Genomic DNA, 24,479 nt, shown 5'->3' with positions numbered 1-24,479 from the left:
ACATGCATTCTGTTAAATTATGCATGGCAACTTTGGATCACTTATCTAACACTGGCAGATATTCATTTATTTATTGCTTATTTTAATTATTTTAATAAAACAATATATAATTTCTAGCTTTCTGTGCAATATAAATGGCTAACTCATTTTTCAATATCCTTTACTCTTGTAAAAAAAACATGTGTTTTGGAAGACTGGGAAACTAGAGAAGATCTTCTATAACAGCCAACAGTTCTCAACCTGAAGCTTTTGACTGCATTCACACTGAAGCTAAGCAGGGTTAAGCCAGCCCTGCTGAAACAAACAAACAAACAAACAAACAAAACACCTACGCTGGTTGTCTGGTCTCAGCTGGTTTAATCTGGATGTAGCTGGTTTAATTTGGTCAAACTGGTCTCCCAGCCTGACAAAGATGGTTTCAGTTGGTTGGTCGTCTAAAAGAGTGTCTAAAACCAGCATGCTTAACCAGCTACGACCAGGCTAAATTCAATTAAATCAAAATGTTATTTGACATTACAGAATCAACCTAAATATATTAGGTTACACCAACAAAAGTAAATTTAAAGGGGTGGTTGATTATGATTTCACTTTTCTAACTTTAGTTAGTGTGTAATGTTGCTGTTTGAGCATAAACAACATCTGCAAAGTTACGACGCTCAAAGTTCAAAGCAAAGGGAGATATTTGCTTTTACAGAAATTGCTTTTTAAGGACTACAATAAACGGCTGGTAGAGACTACACCACATTCCTCCCAGGTTAGTGACATCACTAACCCTAAAATTTACATAAACCCCGCCCCCGGAACACGATTTATAGATTATCAAGACAGAATATGCTAATCAATGACTAGAAGATATCTACACATCATCTACATAAATTCATCAACTAACCATTCAGAAATGTCCTGTTGCTTCTACATGTCGTCACTTCTTCTTGAGTCTCTCCATCATTGTCTGAATCCGGTTTGAACATAAAAGGCTAAAAGTTTTTGAAATTTTCAGTGCATGCCTGTGTGAGGTAAAAGGACACAAGCTCTTGTAGCTCCGCCCCCTGTGCCGGGAGCAGCAGCTCATTTGCATTTAAAGGAACAGACACAAAACGATGCGTTTTTGCGCACCCTCAAGAATTGACAGTTTTAACATGCTATATAAAAATATCCAGCCAGTTCTCATCCCAAGGCGTCATATACTGACGCTTTTGACATTTCGTCTACATCAAACGCACATGGCACCCTTTAGCGTCAATATGAGACGCAGATAGATATGGGCCAGAAGGCGCCTCCTAGCGGTCTAACCCTAACCCTACCCCAGACCTAAACCTACCCATAACTGAACAAAGCTCTGTGCGTGTCATATTGACGCTAAAGGGTGCCATGTGCGTTGGATGTAGACGAAATGTCAAAAGCGTCAGTATATGACGCCCTAGGATGAGAATGCGTTGAAATATCTGTGGGGTATTTTGAGCTCTTTTTAACGTAACAATTGCAGATTACCACTTTTTACAGTGGTTTAGCTGTTTTTCCCACTTTCTTCAGCAGGAGTACCACAAAGATGGCAATATCCGAAATTGTTGTCCTTGTGAGGAATTGTTTTTTGGTCCCCATGAGGAAAACAGCTTATAAATAAGTGATGCTTTATGAAAATGTAAAAATGCAGAAAGTTTTGTGTGATGGGTTTAGGGGTCGGGTTAGTGTAAGGGGAGATAATATACAGTTTGTACAGTATCATTAGGTTTATGGAATGTCCCCATAAAACATGAAAACCCAATGTGTGTGTGTGTGTGTGTGTGTGTTGACTCACCAGTGTCCTGGTCACAGAGCTGTTCACAGGGGTCAGTCGTCCTCTGACCGCAGTAATCTCTCACCCACTGGGTAGAGGTGTTGGTCTGGTAGTACAGGGTCAGTTTGGCTGGATTTAACCAGTTGGAGACATCCAGATAACTGCCCATGCTTACTACAAAACTGCTTCCTATATCAAAAAAGAAAAAAAAAGAAGAAAGTTTCACATTTATCTTAAGATCCTTTTCACATGACCATCAATAACCACATTGCTAACATATCCTACACAAAAAAAAAAAAAAAAAAAAAAAAATCATTCATAAATTTCACAAACAATTACAAAGAAACATTTAAAGTGACATTTTGAAGTAGAAAGACTGAAATTGTATTTTCTTTTAAATCATGTTTTTTGAATAAAAAACAGAACATAATGTTTGCATAATGAACAAACTGCTCATTTCCATTCATGAAAAAAGTACATGTTTGCATATGTTTTTTGTTGTTGTTGTCTTTCATATTTGAATCATCAGGCTTTTATGGCTCATATATAATGATATAATGAGAATATGGAGCTCAAACTTGAGGATAAAGTGGCCGTCCAACATTAAATTCACATTAAAACCAGGTCAGAATCTCTTGAAACATCTAAAGATCTCCAGGCCTCTCTTGCAGTGACTAAGACTAGTGTTTATGAGTCCTCCATCACACAAACACTGAACAAGAAAGGACACAACGTAGGATGTCACTGCTCTTCAATAACACTGCTGTCAAAGCCCAGATCTCTCCCCAAAGCACAATTAAACCCTGTTTATAAATGTGTTCCCCCTTCTCTCTGTGTCCATCATCTCTCTACACCTGTCCTGTTCTGCTAATGTGTGAATTCAGCACTTCCCAAAGATAAGGGCGACTTAAATGAAATTGCTTTGCTGCTTCATAATCCTCTTTGTCGTCTTAAACCCGAGACCAGAGGCTGAGCGGGACGTGTGGACGCCTGCCAGAAGCTGCACAGAGACACAGGGGTTTAACACAGCGTGCCAGCGTTTGTGCCTGAACTTTACACGCAGATATGAGGAGAAGCAGCGAGAACAACGTCTAGCTAAATAAAACAATTAATTTGTGTTCAATAAATATACTGTCATTGACATTATGTTAATATAAAAATATGTTTTAAAAATATAGAAAATGATTTTAAAAAGTAAAGATTCTGAAAGCATTGAAGGAGATCCCATAATAATTTAACATATTTATATTTGTAACAATACATTATATTGTGTTATATGAAAATATTAATATCATATTTTTTTAAATGAAGGTTTCAATATAAATATGGTGATTATCCCTAAGATAACAAATGAACAAATGGAAAAGTCAGCCGATATTTTTATTACCTTGAACAAAACTGAAAATCATTTACAAGACCTTTGTCTCATTCAATAATTTTAGCGATTCTCATTTGCAACTTAAATCTACAACATTTTAAAAACCATCAAATATTAGATCAAATTAGCACAGAATACAAAGCCGCCTTTTACCCTGGTGCGCCTTTAGTTGTAGTTGCAAAGATACTTATAGTTAGTAAATTGTCTAAAGTGGACAATCAAAATAAAGTGTAACCTAAGAGTTTCCTAAAGATGGTATTCTTAGTCTAGATTCACAGTTCGTCCTTGTGTCAGGACTTGTGAGTGTGAGATTTTTAACAAAGATTTAATTTAACACTGATTTAAACCATATTGAAATAATTGGGATCAGTTAATGCACAAGTCAGTTCATTTGTGTCATCAGTTATAATGCACTGGTGCTCGGTCATGCTGGAATAAAAAGGGTATTCCCTAAACTCTTCCCACTAAGTTGGAAGCATAGCATTGTCCAAAATGTCTTGGTATGCTGAAGCATTAAGATTTCCCTTCACTTGAAGTAAGAGGTCTAGCCCAACCGCTGAAAAACAACCCCACACCATAATCCCCCCTCCACGTTCTCCTGGCATCCGCCAAACCCAGACTCACCGATCACACTGTCAAACACAGACACGTCACTCTTCCCTCCACAGAACACGTTTTCCCTGCTCCAGAATCCAGTAGCGCCGTGTTTAAGGCTGCGTTTACACTTGGCATTAACATGTGATCACCGTGATCTGATCAAGCAGATCGGATCATAAGCCAATCAGGACGCGGTGTGTTTACACCTGTCCACATCAAGTGGCTTCTGTATCTGGATAACAGATCGGATCTCAAAAAAGAAAAAAGAAAAAGAAAAAGAAGAAAGGATGGCTCAGTGCAAAGTCGACCTGAAGTGTTGGGTTTTCTTTTAAAAACACTTTTCAGTCGGGGGACATTTTACAAATCTCGCAAAATGAGGAGGATGCAGTACTAATAATGTGCAAGTAATTAATAATAAGCAAGTGCTAATAATGTGGATAGATGCCGCGATGGAAACGGTACAGAGAAACGTATGGGTCCGAGAGCGTTGCCAGCTGTGGTGGGAAAAATGCACAGAAAATGAATGGTTCTGCAACTTTCGGGTGCGAAGGCAAACATTTCAGTATATTTGCGATGTACTTCGCACTCGACTGTATCGCAAAACCACACAGCTCTCAGTTCCGGAGAGAGGAGGGGGAATAATGACTTGTGTGACGTCCACCTGTGAATGCAGACACGATGGCTGGACTGCGTTTACATTACACTGAGATCCGATCACAATGCGTCCTCGACTCCCTCCGAACCTGGACACGCTGATCGGATAACATTCCCATCAGAAGCGAGTTTACACTTGTCTTGTCAATGTGAGTATGTGGACAACATCCGGATACAGGTCGCATGTTAATGCCAAGTGTGAACGCAGCCTTACACCACTCCATCTGATGTGTATCATTGTACTTGGTGATGTGAGACTTGCATGAAGCTGCTCAGCCATGGAAACCCATTCCACGAAGCTCCCGCCGCACAGTATCCGTGCTGATATTAATGCCAGTGGAGGTTTGGCGCTCTTCGGCTGTGGAATCAGCAGAGCGTTGGCGACTTATACGCACCATGTGCCTCAGAGTCAGCACACAGTGACCGGTTCACCCTGTGAGTCTACGTGGACGTCTGCTTTCAGTTGCTGCGGTTCCTAAACGCTTCCACTTTTCAATAATCCCACTTACAGTGGACCGGGGAATATCTAGCAGGGATGAAATTTCACGAACTGACTTATTGCAAAGGTGGCATCCTATCACTGTAACACGCTTGATTTCACTGAGCTCTTCAGAAGCTCCTTATTTTGCACACATGTTTGTAGATGCAGTCTGCATGGCCAGGTGTTTGCTTTTATACACCTGTGGCAAAGGGTCTGAATCCAGTTCAGCTGAACTCAAGAATTAAGAGATGTGTCCCAATACTTTTATCCATATTGGGGCCTATTTTAACGATCTGAAACGCAAGTATCAATCGTGAAACGCAAGTAACTTTGTGGGCGGATCTCTGCAAGATAGGGCCCATTGTGTGTGTGTGTGTGTGTGTGTGTGTGACACACACTATGGACCCTATTTTAACGATCTGAAACGCAAGTATCAAGCGCAAAACGCAAGTAACTTTGTGGGCGGGTCTATCTATCTATCTATCTATCTATCTATCTATCTATCTATCTATCTATCTATCTATCTATCTATCTATCTATCTATCTATCTATCTATCTATCTATCTATCTATCTATCTATCTATCTATCTATCTATCTATCTATCTATCTATCTATCTATCTATCGTAATAATGTAGGCTATGATTTGCAAAAATGAAACCTGCTGCGTCTGTGTGTAGGTGAGAGAATCAAAGTGTGTGTGTGTTGTGCACACGCTACATTGATTATGGCCAAGCATGCGCCCTTAAAATAGCATATGAATAACATGCGCAATGCGCCACTGACTTTAAACTATTTTTTTTTCGGTTAGTGGCGGAATTGTTTTCTAAACCTGTAAAATAGCATGAGGGAACGTTTGCGCCGGAACACTCCTCCTCTTTTCGCTGAACCGCCCCGGGGAGTGCAAGTGTATTTCTTAGTTAACCGACGTGCGTCTGTGGAGGGAAAAGTCTGCTGTGCGTCGGGTGCAAAATAGGAATGATACATGCATCGGTGTACAAAGTCAATTGCGCTGGGTGCAAGATAGGGCCCTATACCTTTATGTTAAATATGTATTTTGTTTTATTAGTCAGTAGTACACTTTGATATTTGTTTTGAAGTAATTATTTGTGGCACATCAGGCATCATAAACCATCAAAGGGCTGCAAAATTCAATATCGCCCATCACTAATAAAGAATATTATTAACAGCCAAGCAGTGCTAATGCCATATATACAGTGCCAGTTTTTATGTTATTTTATTTTTTAATGAATACCATAGATATAATTCAAATGGATGCACTCAAAATGTGCCATGCATTTTACTTTATTGTCCTTTTTTACATTTACAGTTTATAATCCTCATAAACAGGAAGGCTATTGCATACGCTAAATATACAGCTAAGAGCAGTGAACTATGCCTGAAATGAGTTTGACAAATTATTGGGGGTTTCAGTGTGTGTGTGTGTGTGTGTGTCCTAGCAAATGAAAAGGCTCATAAATCAGCCAGATCATGTTTGTATTTGAATCCAATAATGTGCTGATTTCTGTAAGGGTTTGTTTAGCAGTTTGGGATACAAACGACACTGTCATTAAACCAGTAGAAAACAATAGAAGTATATGATTATGTATTCACTAATATATTCATATATACTGTACAGTATATTATAATATTTCTCTGTGTGTGCGCTGCTCCAGTCTTTCAACAAATTAATCATAATCATAATAAGGGTCCAGCAAGCAGGTAAAAGAAACAATTAGACAGTAATAATATATGGCACACACACAGTAGCAATATGGCGGCCAGGTGTTATCTGCAATTTAGGTCATCTCAATACAGTACAAGCACCTGCAGTCTCACTATTCTCACTATTATTAAAGACAGATTCAAAATATATACGTGTATGGCAGACAGATCATCTCACAGCTTTTATAAACAGTTATGTGCTCTGTGTGTGTGTGTGTGTGTGTTTCGGTCATGTTTGCTCTCTGAGGGTTAAAGCAGCTGACAGCATCTCTGACAGATGGTCCAGGATCTCTGGACTGCAGCATCAGCATCACATGGCTTTAACTGGAGGTTTCTGGAGGACAGAAGATGCTCTTCAGTGTCGTCTGACCTCTGCTCTCTCTCACACGATATCTTTGTTTTCTTATAAAAGTTTAAAAGGTTAGTTTATCTGAAACTACGCTTGTGCACGGCATCATCTCACGGGTTCGCTTTTTTAAAGTTTGCGCGGAGAGAACTTAAGAGTTTCTGTTTTCCCGGTGTCGTGTTAGCGGCCCCTAAGTTAATAACTAATGATCTTTGCGACAAAAGTGAATCAATCAAAACTAACTTTAGCTGGACAATAACTTTATTCTAGAGCTGCTGTAAAGCCAATAAATGTCTGTTACTTTAATTTCCTATTATCACTGTAAAGCTGCTTTGGAACAATCTACATTGTTAAAAGCACTATATAAATGAAGATGACTTGACTTAAAAATGAAAATTCTTTCATCAGTTACTCACTCTCACGTCGTTCCAAACCCGTAAGACTTTCATTCATCTTCGGAGACACAAATGAAGCTCTTTTTAATGGAGTCCGAGGCATTTCTGACCTTACAATGAAAGTCTATTCACCCAAAACTCTGATGCTTCAAAACATTCACAAAGAGATCGTATAATAAACCCACATGAATCGAGCTGTTTATTCCAAGTCTTCTGAAGAGAAGTGGGTAATTTAATTTAGTCTTTTGTTCACATATAAAGATGTTTTTGTCTTGCTGAAGTGAGTCTACTGTAATGCAGTAAGAGCTTCCTAATGGTCTTAAAGTAAAGTTCATGACATTGTTAAAAGGTTTTGTGAGATTATTAAAAAACTTTATTTTACCAGGAAAGAAAAGATACATCCTAATGCATCACTTTCTGCCAGGACTTTTATGGGCTTTTCTCAAACCACTGAAGTGACCTCGACGTCCGGGTTAGCGGTAGCGTGAGCCGTCAGGCAAGTGTTATTTAAATAAACTCCTGATGTACTTACAAACTTTCCAATGCCTCGTTGAATGAGTACAGAACCTATTTGTGCTACTGTAGAAGTTTGGTCCATTCTGGGCATTATAAGTGGGGTCATTTACCAGATACAGCCTTGGATCCATTAGCACCTGCACTAAGCCATTCGGCTGATATCTAAGTAAGTAAGTAGGTAAAGTTTATTTGTATAGCACCTTTCACAGACAAGGAAGGGTCACAAAGTGCTGGACAGTAATAAAAACAAACAATAAAAAAAAATGTTACACTGTACAAGTACAAACCTAGTACAACTTCACAACTGTACTACCATCAGATTCCATAAAATTTCAATAACAAACAAATCAAATTGTTAGTTAAAAGCTTGTCCAAAAAGATGAGTTTTCAGTGTTTTTTAAAAGATTCCACAGAACTCCTAGTTCTCAGAGCTAAAGGAAGCGAGTTCCAGAGCTTCGGAGCCACAACACAAAAAGCACGGTCACCTCTTGTCTGAAGACGTGTCCTGAGGACCTCAGAGACCGACATGGAGTATGCATATGTAATAGATCCTGGATGTAAGAGGGTGCTTGACCATGCAAGCTCTGAAAGTAATGACCAAAATTTTAAAATGTACTCTGAAACCAACAGGAAGCCAATGAAGGGCCTTCAGCACAGGAGTAATGTGTGACCTCCTGCTGGTCCTAATCAAAAGCCTAGCAGCTGCATTTTGTAGTCGATCTATAGACGATTTATTCAAACAAGTGTACAGCACATTGCAATAGTCCTACCGTGTAGAAATAAAGGCATGAATAAGCATCTCTTTTTTGGAAACCATAGATCTAATCTTAGCAATGTTCCTGAGATGGAAAAAACAGTTGCGAACCACAGACTTAACATGACTTTTAAAACACATCAATCTGTCAAAAATGACAACCAGATTTCTTATGTCACTGTGTTCAGAGGACGATAGACCCCCAAGGGCCTGCCTAATCTTAGGGGTAATGTTATATTTTATTAATGGAGACGTCTCTAAATAAGCTCTATAACTTTAATAATGTTCAACCAAGGAAAAAAAAAAAAAAAGCTTCTGGGGGGGTGTTTGGGTCGAGGTCATGGTGCAAAGGACCCTAGGTTGATTTTACTCCGAACCATCCCTTTAAATGCCTTTTTGCCCAGTTCAGGCCGCACCACTGGAATCGACAATGAGAAAATATCCTGAGACCGAAGGCTATAACTACCTACACATCTTTTACAGATATATGCAGAGATGCACGCTGTGACTGTCAGGAGATGCTCACCGTCAGCGATGAAGTGTTCGGGAACGTGGAGCGTGACCTTGACGGAGAGCGGACAGGACTGTGTGCCGTACACCACCGCCACCACACACGTGCAGACGGTGATCAGTGTTAGCGTGGCTTTGCTCATGGGACTCTGTGGACAGCCTGTGGGAACAGACAGAAGAACATGATTATACAGATCCGTCTCAGCTTTAAACGAACCCCTCGCTAAACCCCACCATCCACCGTTATCAGACAAGCGTTCGCTCTTCCTTTGATATACACTACTGCTCAATATTGCTTTTATAGTCTATGGTTCAAAGTTTTGGGGTCAGTAAGATTATTTTTCAAAGAAGTATTTTACGCTCACAAAGGCTGCATTTATTTGATCAAACATAAAAACAAACAAAAAACTGCTTTTGTGAAATATTACAATTCATAATAACTTTTTTCTATGTGAATATATAGTTAAGTGTAATTTATATCCTGTGATCAAAGCTGAATTTTCAGCATCATTACTCCAGTCTTCAGTGTCACATGACCCTTCAGAAATCAGTATAATATGATGATTTGATGCTCGAGAAACATTTATGATTTTTATCAATATTGAAAACAGTTATGCTGCTTTATATATTTGTGATAACTATGATTATTCCAGGATTTTTCTGATGAATAAAAATAATATATTTTATTTTATTTATAACATTGCAACAAATGCTTTTACTGTCACTTTTGTGCAATTTGGTAGTAGTAGAAGTAGTAGTACTCTTTATTTGTCCCTTCTCAGGGCAATATCTGCAGCATCAACATGCAAACGGACATAACACAAGACATCATAAACATGCATGAACCATAACAACTCGGGTATTTGCGTACTTCCATTTTCCTCACAACTTTAGGATGTGAGAAGAAAAAAAGGGTTACACTTTATTTTAAGGTGTCATTGTCACAGTGTAATTATATATTTATTTAAGTACTGAGTAATAATAATATTAGGGTTAGAGTAGTATTAGAGTTTGGTTGAGGGTTAGAGTCATGTAATTATGCATAATTTACTGTTATTACTATAGTAAGTACATGTAACATGTGTAACAAGGACACTGTAAAATAAAGTGTTACCGAAAAAAGAAAAGAAAAAAACTTTGAAAAACACCAGTCTCCTTATGCTTCAAATGAGTATTTCAACTGCATTTCACACATACAATCTAGAAGCTCTAACAGTTCTCCACTTGAGGACTCTCTATCGTCTTCCCAAAGGAAAGATATCAAATTCTGAATACAAAGTGTGAGATGTATCATCTAAAATTGGCAACGACTTTCTAAGAACATTTATCTCACACAGAGCAGACCGATTCAAAGAGGTAGTTTATTATGATTTCACTTTATACAGATATTTTCTTTTACAGAAATTGCTTTTTAAGGACTACACCAAATGGCTGGTAGAGACTACAAGACATTCCTCCAGGGTTAGTGACATCACTAACCCTAAAATTTACATAAGCCCCGCCCCCGGGAAATCGGTTTATAGATTATAATGACAGAATATGCTAATCAATGACTAGAAGATAACTACACATCAGCTTCATAAATTCATCAACTAACCATTCAGAAATGTCCTGTTGCTTCTACATGTTGTCACTTCTTCTTGAGTCTCTCCATCATTGTCTGACTCCGGTTTGAACATAAAAGGCTAAAAGTTTTTGACATTTTCAGTGCATGTGTGTGAGAGGTAAAAGAACACGAGCTCTTGTAGCTCCGCCCCCTGTGCCGGGAGCAGCAGCTCATTTGCATTTAAAGGAACAGACACAAAACGGTGTGTTTTTGCTCACCCTCAAAAAGTGACAATTTTAACACGCTTTATAAAAATATCTGTGGGGTATTTTGAGCTAAAATTTCACATACACACTCTTGGGACATCAATGACTTATTTTACATCTTGTGAAAAGGGGATTTTACCACACCTTTAACTGTGCAGAGCCTGTCAATTCTCACCCAAGGTTAACAACTCTATGCTATTGTGATCTGCTTTTGGCATTTAATCCATTAAACCAATCAATCATAGCATTTAATGCATCCTTGCTGAATAAAGGAATCAATTTATTTTAATAATGATGATGATCATGATAATAATAATAATAATAATAATACAGCAAGCACCTCTAATGTAACAATAACACGAGGAGAGACAAGTGTCCCAATGTTTTCTGAGGACAGCCGGTCTATAAATTGAATCCTCAAACTCCCTATGGAGTGGACGTGGGAGTGAGAGTGCTATTCCCATGTCTCAAAAGCTCAGTGATGACGATCAGACTTATGTAACATTGAAAGAATAGCTTAACAGGAGCGATTCATCTGTGAGACAGAGGTTAAACTAAAGCTTCTGTCCTCCTCTGTGTCTGAAACGTCCACATATATTGAGAAATGACTAAAAGGGTTTGACAACCTTAAGTTCTGATTATTTGGATATCCTGCAGGATAAAGTCGAAGACTCTGGCTGTAACAGGTAACAATTAATACCAGCACCAGATCTGAGAAATGTTATACTTGTCAACACATGTATTAGTGGCCTTTTACAAACAATTCAACTTTCTATTTGTTTTATTCTTTAATTAGCTAAGTTTAAAAGTCCTTGTTAAGACATGACTGATTTATGCAGAAAAACAGATAATGGGTTTTCATCATTACCCAACATGATTTAGATATCAGAGTTAGCCTAAAAATAACAGTTGCTTGGATACTGTGCTAAGATATCCCCAGCTAAGTGTTATGGTAGGAATAAAATAAAGAGTGAAAGTAACTCTGTTTAAGCAAACTTCAAGACGCTGAGACTTCTGTAGGCTGTATCCAAACATCTCACAGATGCTTGTGTTTGTTTAGTTGTGGCTCCTCAGAGAGGTCACACCTGGCTTCTTCTTCTTCACACTGCAATATTCACAGTCTCCCACGTCTCTTCCACAACAATCTGTTCCTAGATGTGTCAGTCAGCGTACAGCCCACCATCATTAGCACAATCTCCACTGGAGATCGAGAAGATAGTTTTTTAAAAACAGATGATGGACGCTGAGCAAGTGGACGTGGTGGACGTGGACACAGGTAAACAAAAGTGCAAAATGAACAAAAATGAAATGAAGTCACCATCTGGAAGAGATCTTGATCTCACGAGTAACTGGGTCACTTTCAGATAACAGAAACATGATCCTGAGCGCACATTATTTCATAGATCTTAGTGTGTGCGTGTGTGTGTGTGTGTGTGTGTGTGTGTGTGTGTGTGTGTGTGTGTGTGTGTGTGTTTACAGCAAGGTCCCAATAGTAATTAATTAGCTAACACTAAGTATGAGCAATACATCCACTACAGTAATATCTGTTTATTAATCTAAAATTAGTTAATAAAAATACAACTTTTTAATTTTTGCTTTTGTTAGTAAAGTTTGACACTAACATTAACTAAGATTAATAAATGTGTTAGACATATTTTTAAATGTTAGCATGTTAATAAGCACGACACATTTTAAAATAGAAACATGTATTTGGTGCACTGACATTAATGCAAAACAGTAAATCGAAAAAAAAGAAGACTGATTTATTGAAGCCTTGAATCTCTTTTTAATCTTTAAATGTAACCTTGTATACTTTGTTTGATGCATTTTTATACAACCGTTACATTGTTAAAACCGGTTTTTATGAGTGAGTCATTGTATTGTTCACTCAACCGATGTGTTCAAAAACATTGAATCATTCAGGAATAAAAGGCCATTACTGTGTGTTTTTTGGTGTTGCATTGGTTCTGTGATTCTCGTTGACCGTAAAAAAACAATGTGGCAATACTCTGTCTAAAATATAACTTAATATTAACTTACTGAAGTGCTGTATAAAACCAATTTCACACAATTGTGCTGCATCATTGTTACTCCTATGCAGCCCAAGCCATCACTGCTAGCTCTAAAGAGTTTTTCTTTTTCCATGTTGTCAAGTTATTCTTAAAAAATGCAGTTATGCTGTATGTTTTTGATCCACTAAAAAGAATCAACTCAAAAGGGTCATTCTTTGAGAATGGGGCTAACACTGGCCTCTGTAGATTTGGTGCTGCAGCATCATGAAGAAAGCATTGTCAGAGTACTTTACAGTGTCCCTTAAACACTAGAAAAATACTATTTAAGAATCACCATTGAATATTCAATGTTTATTGACCACTAATCTAAGATGCACCTCTCTGTTTATTTGTTAGTTTGACTGTTTGCATAGTATTAGCTGAGAAGACACTGATTTCCGAGAGTGAACCAAAAAATATCTGATGTTTTTGCTAAATAAATCCCTTTAAAATGTTTAAGTAGTGTTTAAATAATGATATCATATCATATGACTAATACATAAAGAAACTAATACATAATATGAGGAATATTGCAGTGTTTAGTCATTTAACAGTCACTGAAATAATGGGGTACAATGACACATCTTTAAATGTGAAACAGACTGCAATCACTGTTAAAGACCGAAGACTGCATTAGCATATGTATCAACACAACAGCATATGAACGCTGAAAGCACACACACACACACACACTCGCGGGTTTCAGAAGTGAACGAGCAAGTCCTTGACGAAGCTTAGCACAGCTTCACACTCGCGTGTCCTTCACACTTTCATGCTAGAGAGCATCTTTCACACAACGCTCAGCAACACTACTGGCTGTGCAATGATAACACTCATGCATACACAGAAAACACTGATTAGACAAACAAACACACATTAATATACACACACAACTGTAGAAACGCAGCCCACTCTTCTGTTTACTTCTTCTTCATCTTTCTGCAAAGCAATGACTCAAAGTCTAACTTCAGTCTGTCTAAGGGCTGTTCAAGGACCATTTTCCATCTCACATTCAAACTGAAAATCACTGCTCAACAAGCACAGAAATCAAATATATGCTAAAGGATAGATCCTCTCTGAACCTCCCCTCTCTTTTTCTCTGTCTCTCCATATATATATATTCCTTATACTATAGAACATCCTTTAAAATGGAGTATAAGCGGTAATTCATGGCTATTAGGGTCTCAGAAGATCAAATATTGGTCTTGAGGATCAATAATGAACCCTGTTCTGTCTCATTTGCTCAGAGCTACCAGGTTTGATAGTGAGCAAGTTTTAACCAGTTCTACCAATGCGGCTTTTAATACGGCTCGATTTAGACATAATACTGAGAAGAACGTTCAGGGCTGAAACACAGTAAAATAAATTATCCTCAGCAATTTATTTTTCTTATTCTTTTAAATTATTAGTTTTGCAATGGCAAATACAGTGCAGAAGATAACTTTGAAAAACCCAGTGTTTTTTTTTTTCTGCCTCAAATATAAAATGGTCTCTAGATAGAGCTTGTGCTTTAATATTGGTCTGTGTACCTCTTTTATAATCCTCCAGGTAAAAATGGCAAGCCTGATCATTTAGAAGAGTGTAACCGCACACCTCACACCAGCTGTAAGATTTAAGATCTCATTCAAGTCCATAGCACAGAAAGTGTGGGACAAGCTGAGACTAAAGTGGGTGGAAGAACTATGAGCAATAACAGCAGTGATGCTTGCCTTGGGAGGAGGTCTAATACCACAGTCTCAAGATATAAAATATAAAACAGGTCCATTTCATGTTTTTAAGAGCCTTACAAAAACAAACAGGCAGTTTAAATGTGTTGCCTGGAATACAATTATTTGTCAACATACACAAACACATTTGAATGACCAACAAAGGAGAAATATGCTGACCGCTTGCAGAATGGTGTAGTTCCAACATCCACCACCGGGATTTACTGCACCAGCTAACCAGACTTCTGACTTCTTGTGTTTGGTTGCTTATTTATTTATTTAGTTGGTTAGTTTTTAGACTATTTCTAGGTAGGCTATTTTTATTGTGGATAATTTCAAATATATATATATATAATAAATAATTCCACTACATCAGTACACAGTACATAATTTGAGATGTGATGGAAATGGCATGTGGTGGAAATAGCCTAACCCTAACCCAGGCTCATTAAAAAAAATAAAAAAAAATAAAAAATAAAAAAAAAAACCTTCCATGTAGCGACTTTTCAGCATTTTCATTTCATTTTGCGACACTTTCAAAGTGAAATGTCCAGTGAGTGGCAGTAAAAGCTCGCTCAGTTTTACCTGAAACAGATTAATGTGAATCTGGCACATTTTATGGCTTTGTTTCATATCGAGGCAGTCTGGAAATGAAACTTAAATAACATACCATCAACCCCAAATGTGTTTATCTCAAAAACGTGAGATAAACACAGATTTGCTGAAGCAAACATGCCACTTTACAAGTTTCTCTTTTATCTTGACTCGTGTTTCACAGACTCGTATACGAGCGCTTCACATCACGAGTGTATCGAGCCCGATCTCATGAAAGTGCGTATCTATAGCATGAATGATATTTCTCGTATTTATACGCCAAAATGAGTTTTTGCGTTCATATGATACACACTTTATGGCGTGTAATATGCACGCCCTCCTCATCCCTAATCCTACCCAAGGGGTTTACAGTGCATATCATTTGATCGCAAAAACTCGTTTTGGCGTATAAATGATACGAGAAATATCATTCGTGCTATAGATACGCACTTTCATGAGATCGTGTTGGTGTATCAGGTGAGCTTCAGAGCAAGTTTACTACAACAGAAAAGACACACATATTGGAGCTTATGTGATGCAAACATCAAAATATATTAGTTTACAAATCATGCACTATAATAAAAGTGGTTTTAGATCATAACATAGTATTGTGCATGAAAATACGTCTTTATTACAGTGACGCACGATATATCGGCCACCATATCGGTATCAGCTGATATATGTTCATTTTTTAATGTCATTGTTATCAGACCAATATATTTTTTTGCCAGATATATTAAAGCCGATAAATAATGTATTATTTCCTTCAGGGCACTGTTCAACATGATGATTTTGAATTACTTTAAATATGATTGAAATCACTTCAAAAAAGGAAAATATAGTTTAGTACAACATGCAGCGCAAGTCTATCATATCGACTACATAAAATTATAATGGGAACATCTTTATAACTGTGTGCTTGGGACATGGATTTTAACGCTGTGACTTTTGCTTTTGTAATCAGGCTTTTAAAAATTATATAAAAACGTGTGTTTCGATTTTTCGGACAATATATCGGTTATCGGCTTTCAAATATAAAGAATTATCTGTTATCGGTATCGGCCAAAATGTTCATATCGGTGCATCCCTAATCTGCCACTGTAATCATAATTTATGTGAAAAGGAATAAAAGTTGTTGGTGTTTTACTCCCACCAGAGTTCATTTCAGCTGGAAGCTGCAGTGATGTGTAGGTATAGGAACGCTTTTGGTGTTTTGCAAAAATGTAGAGGCATGTTTTTTTCCAGTAAACCTGCGTTGGGAGGAAATGTTCATGACTTTTAGAAAATACTGCCTACCTTTTCAAAAGAGCATGCAGGAGTGTGAGCATATGCTGTCTGCTCTGGGTTTTGGAACACAGTTTATAGAGTAGATAGAGTTGTAATTTATAGAGTAGATTTGGGTATTAAATTCACCAGGTGCAGTGAAGTGGTCTGAAAGCGATGTCAGTGTGAACAGTGATGTGCGTCTCCTCTGAGGTCCTGCTATGTGCATCGTCATAAATTCTCAGCGGGCCATTTTGAAAGCTGGTGATAGATGACTGCGACTGCAGGACACACGCTGAGCTAATCATCTCTACCAGGAGTTGTTTGTCTCTCAACCCTGATAAAATAACAACGGGAAGTGACTGATTTTCCCCTCCTCCGTTTATGTAGACGAGGTGAGCTGCTTTCCATGGACAGATCTTTATTCCAGACAAATAAATGTCCAGTTTGGCTTCACGTAATGCAGACTGCTGCATTAAACTCAGTTTTAACATTAAATAGTGGACGTTTAAACCAGTGTTGTTATGATATCATTTATATTATATTGTAGTTTTTGTTCATATTTTGAATTAGATTTTATTTGCTATATTTTCTGGTTTCATTTTAGTCGTAGTTAAAGTTTTAGTAATTGTGTCGTTTAGTTTTTCTTAGTTTTTCTTTCTTAGTTTTAGGTTTTAATTATTTTACTACTTCAAGTTAAACTATACTCATATTCAATTAGCATTTATTTGATTTCAAGTAATGAATATGGTTTTAGTTTTAGCTTAGCTTGACAGGCTGTAAAACTGGGTGGGGCTTTCTGGGATAGTCCTAAAATGGTTCAGGTCATACTTAGATGGGAGAGGTTATTATGTGAGTATAGGAGACCATAAGTCTGAGTGGACATCCATGACATGCGGAGTCCCTCAAGGCTCAATTATTGCGCATCTACTCTTCAACCTGTATATGCTCCCAATGAGCCAAATAATGAGAAAGAACCAAATCTCTTACCTCAGCTATGCAGACGACACACAGATTTACTTAGCCCTATCGCCTAACGACTACAGCCCCATTGACTCCCTGTGCCAATGTTGATGAAGTCAACAGTTGGATGTGTCAATACTTTCTTCAGTTAAACAAAGACAAAACTGAAGTCATGCGTTTGGAAACAAAGATGAAGTTCTCAAGGTGAACGCATACCTTCAGTCTAGGGGTCAAACAACTAAACATCAAGTCAGGAACCTTGGTGTGACACTAGAGTCAGACCTTAGTTTCAGTAGTCATGTCAAAGCAATAACTAAATCAGCATACTATCATCTGAAAAATATTGCAAGAATTAGATGCTTTGTTTCCAGACAAGACTTAGAGAAATTTGTGCATGCTTTCATCACCAGAAGGATTACAGGATTATTGTAATGGAACTGGCCTTCCCAAAAAGACCATAAGACAGTGTCAGCTCATACAGAACGCTGAGCAGAACCAGAACATATGAACACATCACACCAGTCCTCAGGTCTTTACACTGGCTGCCAGTTAGATTTAGGATTGATTTTAAAGTATTATTACTGGTATATAAATCATTCAGTGGCCTAGGACCTCAATACATATGCTCACTGAATATAAACCCAACAGATCACTCAGATCACTAGGATCACACCAGCTAGAAATACCAAGGGTTCACTCTAAGCATGGTGAGTCCGCTTTTAGCTATTATGCTGGAACCAGCTTCCAGAAGAGATCAGATGTGCTCCTACAGTCTCACATTCAAATCCAGACTCAAAACACTTCTGTTTAGCTGTGCATTTACTGAATGAGCACTGTGCCACTGTTCGTCCGACTGTTTGTACTGTACTGTATTTTATTTTATTTTTCTAAACTGTTTTAATTATTCTTATTTCTTTTTATTATTTTAATTTCTTCTATGTAAATCACTTTGAATTGCCATTGTGTATGAAATGTGCTATATAAATAAACTGCCTTTGAAAAACCCATAATATGCCTTACCATAATAAACCTAGTTTAAACCATATCAAATTCACAAACCTGCTACCATTCTGCTGTATTTTTGCACTGTATTTTGAACCATAACTCCACTTGACAAAGGTATGTTCGTTATTATGTCGACAGTGAAAAGTCTTGCTGTGTGAGAATGATTTGGCTCTAATAAACTACTAAATTGTTGCTCTTTTAATGTTTTTGCTCATTTCAAAGATTCCTGTCAAGCATTTGTGTTTCTAGGAACATGTTTGTAAGATAATTCTGTACAGCCTTGTCATTCCTTGCATGCCTTTGGTCGAGTGTGGCTTTTGATTGGGAAGAATCCAAGTGAGTTTGCTGCAAAGGTTTGTCTTGTTACATGTGTACAACTTGAATAGCAGTATGCTTGTTATGTGCTAACCCTCTGTCCTAATATGTGACAGTGTGCAGAAAAATCACACATATTACACACAAACATATTTTGGCTGAAAAGAAGAAAAAAAAAATGTTGGTGGGAGATAACATAAGATGTTACTCTTTATAAGATGACATTAAAAGACATTGAATTTATATCATGGAATTCTGACTTTATATCTCGCAATTCTGACTTTATATCTCGCAATTCTGACTTTATATCTCACAATTCTGACTTTATATCACGCAATTCTGACTTTATATCATGGAATTCTGACTTTATATCTCGCAATTCTGACTTTATATCTCGCAATTCTGACTTTATATCATGAAATTCTGACTTTATATCTCACAATTCTGACTTTATATCTCGCAATTCTGACTTTATATCTCGCAATTCTGACTTTATATCTCGCAATTCTGACTTTATATCTCGCAATTCTGACTTTATATCACGCAATTCTGACTTTATATCACGCAATTCTGACTTTATATCTCGCAATTCTGACTTTATATCATGAAATTCTGACTTTATATCTCACAATTCTGACTTTATATCTCGCAAGTCTGACTTTATATCTCGCAATTCTGACTTTATATCTCGCAATTCTGACTTTATATCTCGCAATTCTGACTTTATATCTCGCAATTCTGACTTTATATCATGGAATTCTGACTTTATATCTCGCAATTCTGACTTTATATCTCGCAATTCTGACTTTATATCTCGCAATTCTGACTTTATATCTCGCAATTCTGACTTTATATCTCGCAATTCTGACTTTATATCTCGCAATTCTGACTTTATATCACGCAATTCTGACTTTATATCACGCAATTCTGACTTTATATCTCGCAATTCTGACTTTATATCTCGCAATTCTGACTTTATATCACGCAATTCTGACTTTATATCTCGCAATTCTGACTTTATATCTCGCAATTCTGACTTTATATCACGCAATTGCGACTTTATATCAGATAATTCTGACTTTATAACACGCAATTGCGACTTTATATCACACAATTCTGACATTATATCATGGAATTCTGACTTTATATCGCGCAATTCTGAGAAATAAAGTCAAAATTACGAGATATAAACTCACAATTGTGAGAAAAAATGTCAGAATTGTGAGTTTATATCTCACAATTGCGACTTTATATCTCACAATTCTGACTTTATATCATGAAATTATGACTTTATATCTCGCAATTCTGAGAAATAAAGGCAGAATTGCAAGATGTACACTCGCAATTGTGACATAAAAATTCATAATTATCTTTTAAAATGTTTTATTCTGTGGCGGAAACAAGCCAATTGTGAGGCTGGGATTGTCAGTTTAGCTGATCGTCTTTATTACATTTTGATGACTGGTGTAAATGAATAGTAAACTGGTGAAATGAATGCGGTTACCTCTGCTGCGGCGACGACCCCTGTGCTCCGTGTAGAACTTGAGTTGAGTGTCATCCTCCATCTCTGATCCAGAATCTCCGTGACGGACGAACATGCCTCCAGCTTCACACAAAAACACACAGAGAATTATGTAATCTCACAGATACCAATATGTCGTGATGCACACAAGTGTTTTGTAGTTATATTCACACTTTGACAAAGGCTCTTCAATGTCACCTTGGATTTCAACATTTAATGACCCTAATAAAACAAAAACGACAGCTGTGAAACTATTATTCATGTTTCGTGTGTGCTTAATGAATGCCGTGACATCCATAAAGCAGTGATGTGTCAGTATATGTCGGGCTGCCCTCTCAGTAACAGCTCACCGCTCCATAGAGACGCCATCTGGACTCTTAGAACGATAGACATTCAATTTCAGGCACTCAATACACGTGTAACACTTCCAATTCAACAGCAGAGGAAACCATTTGCTGAAGTCATCTTACTTGTGTTTAGGGACTCGTGGTTACTGACGCCTGTTTTAATTAGTGATTCGAGTGAGCAAGATTTGATGTGGTCAGTTGGTTGGTCAGAGGCATTATACGATGCACATCGTGTAATAAAAACTCATCAATGATTTGTGATTGAAATGAAAATCTAATGTGTTGATGGGATATTGTGAGAAAAGAAACATGATATATTGAGTCGGCATGAAGTATTTTGTAAATGCATGTTATAGATTGTATTGTGAAAAATGCATCTGTTCATCTATAGATCATATACATTGAAAATAGTCTTAAGACTGCTGCTTTGTCCAGAGAAAAAAAGGAAAAGAAGGCATATTTCCCACGACTGCTGTGTAAAAAACTATTTTTATTGTACATTGTCAAATAATAACATGAAGGAGAACAAACTTCAGAATGTCTGCCCGCCAAATGCATGTGTTGTATTTACAGTAGGAAAGGTGAAACAACTGTTTATTGTGTTAATATTGTTAGTTAATTGACTTACTTTATTTACCACCACTTACACTACTGTTTAAAAGTTTGAGGTCAGTAAGATTTTTTCATGCTTTTTTTAAATGAGTCTCTTCTGCTCACCAAAGCTGCATTTATTTGATAAAAAAAAATACAGTAAAAACAGTAATATTGTGAAATATTATTGAAATGTAAAACAAGTGTTTTCAGTGTTAATATATTCATGTGATCAAAGCTGAATCAGCATCATTACTCCAGTTTTCAGTGTCACATGATCCTTCAGAAATCATTCTGATATGATGCTTTAATGCTCAAGAAACATTTATGATTATCATCAATGTTGAAAACAGTTGTGCTGCTTTATATTTTTGTGTAAATGTGAGACTTTTTTTAGGATTCTTTGATGAATAGAATGTTCAGTTTATTTGAAATACTATTTTTGTAACATTATAAATGTCTTTACTGTCATATTTGATCAATTTATTGCATCCTTGCTGAGTGAAAAAAAATGTAAATTTTGTATGAAAAAAAATAAAATAATAAAAAATCACAGACCCCAAACTTTTCAACAGCGGAGTACATGTAGAACAGAACACAATATTACACTGATCTTATTTAGACATGCAGCACGTCACGCTGGGCATTACTGCGTTTGAACTGTCATGATCAACACTGAAGGAAATGTAGTATCGACAGTAAATATGTTGGTGAAATAAAAGAACTGTTTTCTGCCTGCGAATCAAGTACCCCAAACACACTCACATGCTAATAAAGAAAGATCTGGAGCGATAAACCAAATTGCCAGAAAAATCCATCCTGATCTCCGACAGGAGGCCGACTCGTTTAGTTGTGCGTTAGGAAATCTACTTGAAACGCTGGATCAAAGCTTCTGAATGCAAAGTCTCAAAAGAGGAAGAAAACAGAGACGATGAAATAGAAATGAAGATGAAAAGAGGAGGGTGAATGAATAAGAAAGGTCACTTCATGAGAGGTTAACGTCAATGAATAGAGAGAGATTACAGCGTCTGTTGCCTTTCACATCTCAACAAACGGGTTCTCTTGTTTATTCAGCAAACAAATTCTGTTTAGCGAAACAACATTAGCATGTGTGATGAAAGCGAGGGAGAAATTGCTCCTGAAGTTTCCCTTTCTGCAGGTTTTCCTTTCAAGGCCTGTAGGATTATTGAGCGTCTGGAATTAAAAGAGTGGTTTTGCTTGATTGCATTGCATGCTGGGAGTGCACACTTCACCGAGCGTAATGGAGTGAGGGCACTCGAGAGGCTTTCTCCTAACCACAGTATAGAGCAATCACAGAACACGTCAAACGGATGATGAACAGCGCAAGAAAGAATAAAAGCTCAGCGAGCCACTGCAGGAGTTCACAGTCCGTTTACATCACATGATCTCGACAGGGTGCGGACACTTTCTGCAGAAACAGAACAATCAACACACAGATTTACTGTGAATTACACACCGGACATCTGTAAGTGTACAGCACGAGGAGTATTTCAATCTCAGTGAAGAATGAAAGAGAAAGGATTTTGACAGAATCTATGTTTTAGTGCTGAATCTCCAGGGCATATTTCATATTATTCCACATATTTTAACCCCAACACTGAAATAAATAAATAAATAAGACAATGAACATCTGCTTGGTGACTTTATGTTTCCTGACAGCTCATTACTGTAATACTGTAACTGGAAAATACACTGGAGACGTTCAATTGTATGAACTCAGAAAGAAATGGTGACCTAAAAATAGTAACATTTAAACATAATGGTTTTATTCAAATCAAAATATTATTTAAAATCCCTAGATCAAACTAAATACATCGATTTATACCAACAAAACACTTTTATGGGCTAAATCAGGTAGAATTACCCCTTTAAAATATCAATTGACACTTTTTGCACTGAAGTATTTAAGTAAGAAAGTAAATTAATAAATGAATGAATAAATAAATAAATAAATAAACAAAATAATAATAATAACTGTGACACGTCACAATGCAATGTAATTTCCAAAAAGGCTTAGATTTTAGATTGATTAATTGTATATATACACTTTATTTCAAGACTTTATTACACTTAACACGTTACTACATGTACTTACTATATAATAACATTAAATTATTCATAATTACAAGTAACTAACCCTACACCAAACCCTAACCGTTATATCTTTTACTAAGTACATGTAGTTAATTAATATTACTAAGTACTTATTTGAATAAGTACAATGTAACTATGTCACCTTAAAATAAAGTGTAGCCAAAATATCTTTGTAAGTTTCACCCAGACACATCCAGGTCAAATGACGAAAGAGTTTCACATAAATTCAAAACGATTTTCGTTTTCAAGGACAAACTTCTTTTTAAACTTCATTAAATTCATTTAGCCAAACTTTAGATGTATTTTCCCAGGAGGAATGAGCACAGTGTCTCGCTTTACATGGTCTCTCCTTCTGTCAGTAACATCTTCATGAGGCCTGTGTTTGTTCTTCCTTCTTTCTCACTGAAACGCTCCTCCTGGACCGATGTTAAGCACTGTTCTGACTCAAATTGGCTTAGTGTAATAAAATAAAGGCACTCATTAACAATAGTCTTTTAGGTTCAGAAAGGCAAAAAGAAAGAGCGACCACACAGACAGAGAGATTAAATAGATTTTCTCCATGAATGATTGAGAGATTAAGGCGACTGATCCCCAGGATCAAACAGTCAAAACACACATCGGAAAAGCCCATGGGAACCTCTCAGCCGAAGCCCACACAGAGGCAGATCCAATGAAACCCGAAGACGTCGTTCAAAGCATTTCAAATGGTGAGAAAAGACAAAAATACAAAGTTCTCTTAGACTCTTCTGGTAGCACACACTCCTGAGATGTCTTTGACTCAAACCACTCAAATTAACACATTTCTATCAGCTTCCCTCTCTAATCCTTACTCACCTTTATTGCTATTGCTCGAATAGGGTTATTATAAAAATAAAAAAAAGACATAAAAAAATACCGAATTCCCTCAAGTTGTGCTGCTGGATTGAAGATTTGATACATTTATACATGGATTTACTGTATATTATGTAGGGGAATGAATGAATGAACGATTGATTGATTGAATGAATGAATGAATGAATGATTGATTGATTGATTGATTGATTGATTGATTGAATCCATCCAT

At 36.9% G+C, this 24,479-nt stretch overlaps 1 protein-coding gene across 1 annotated transcript in view; it reads right to left on the bottom strand.

The window, feature by feature from the left end:
• Positions 1-24,479, bottom strand: part of astn2 (astrotactin 2) — a 479,465-nt gene that overhangs the window by 220,314 nt on the left and 234,672 nt on the right. Inside the window, exons 5-7 of the mRNA XM_079872092.1 lie at positions 20,346-20,447; positions 9,149-9,292; positions 1,799-1,966 (exon numbers count right to left, since the gene is read on the bottom strand). Of these exons, the coding sequence (XP_079728218.1) occupies positions 1,799-1,966; positions 9,149-9,292; positions 20,346-20,447 (414 nt within the window). The remainder of the gene's footprint in view (positions 1-1,798; positions 1,967-9,148; positions 9,293-20,345; positions 20,448-24,479) is intronic.

This window comes from Squalius cephalus (assembly GCF_949319135.1).
Source record: "Squalius cephalus genome assembly, chromosome: 5".
Classification (NCBI taxonomy): domain Eukaryota; kingdom Metazoa; phylum Chordata; class Actinopteri; order Cypriniformes; family Leuciscidae; genus Squalius; species Squalius cephalus.
This window is presented reverse-complemented; position numbering and strand designations above follow the sequence as displayed.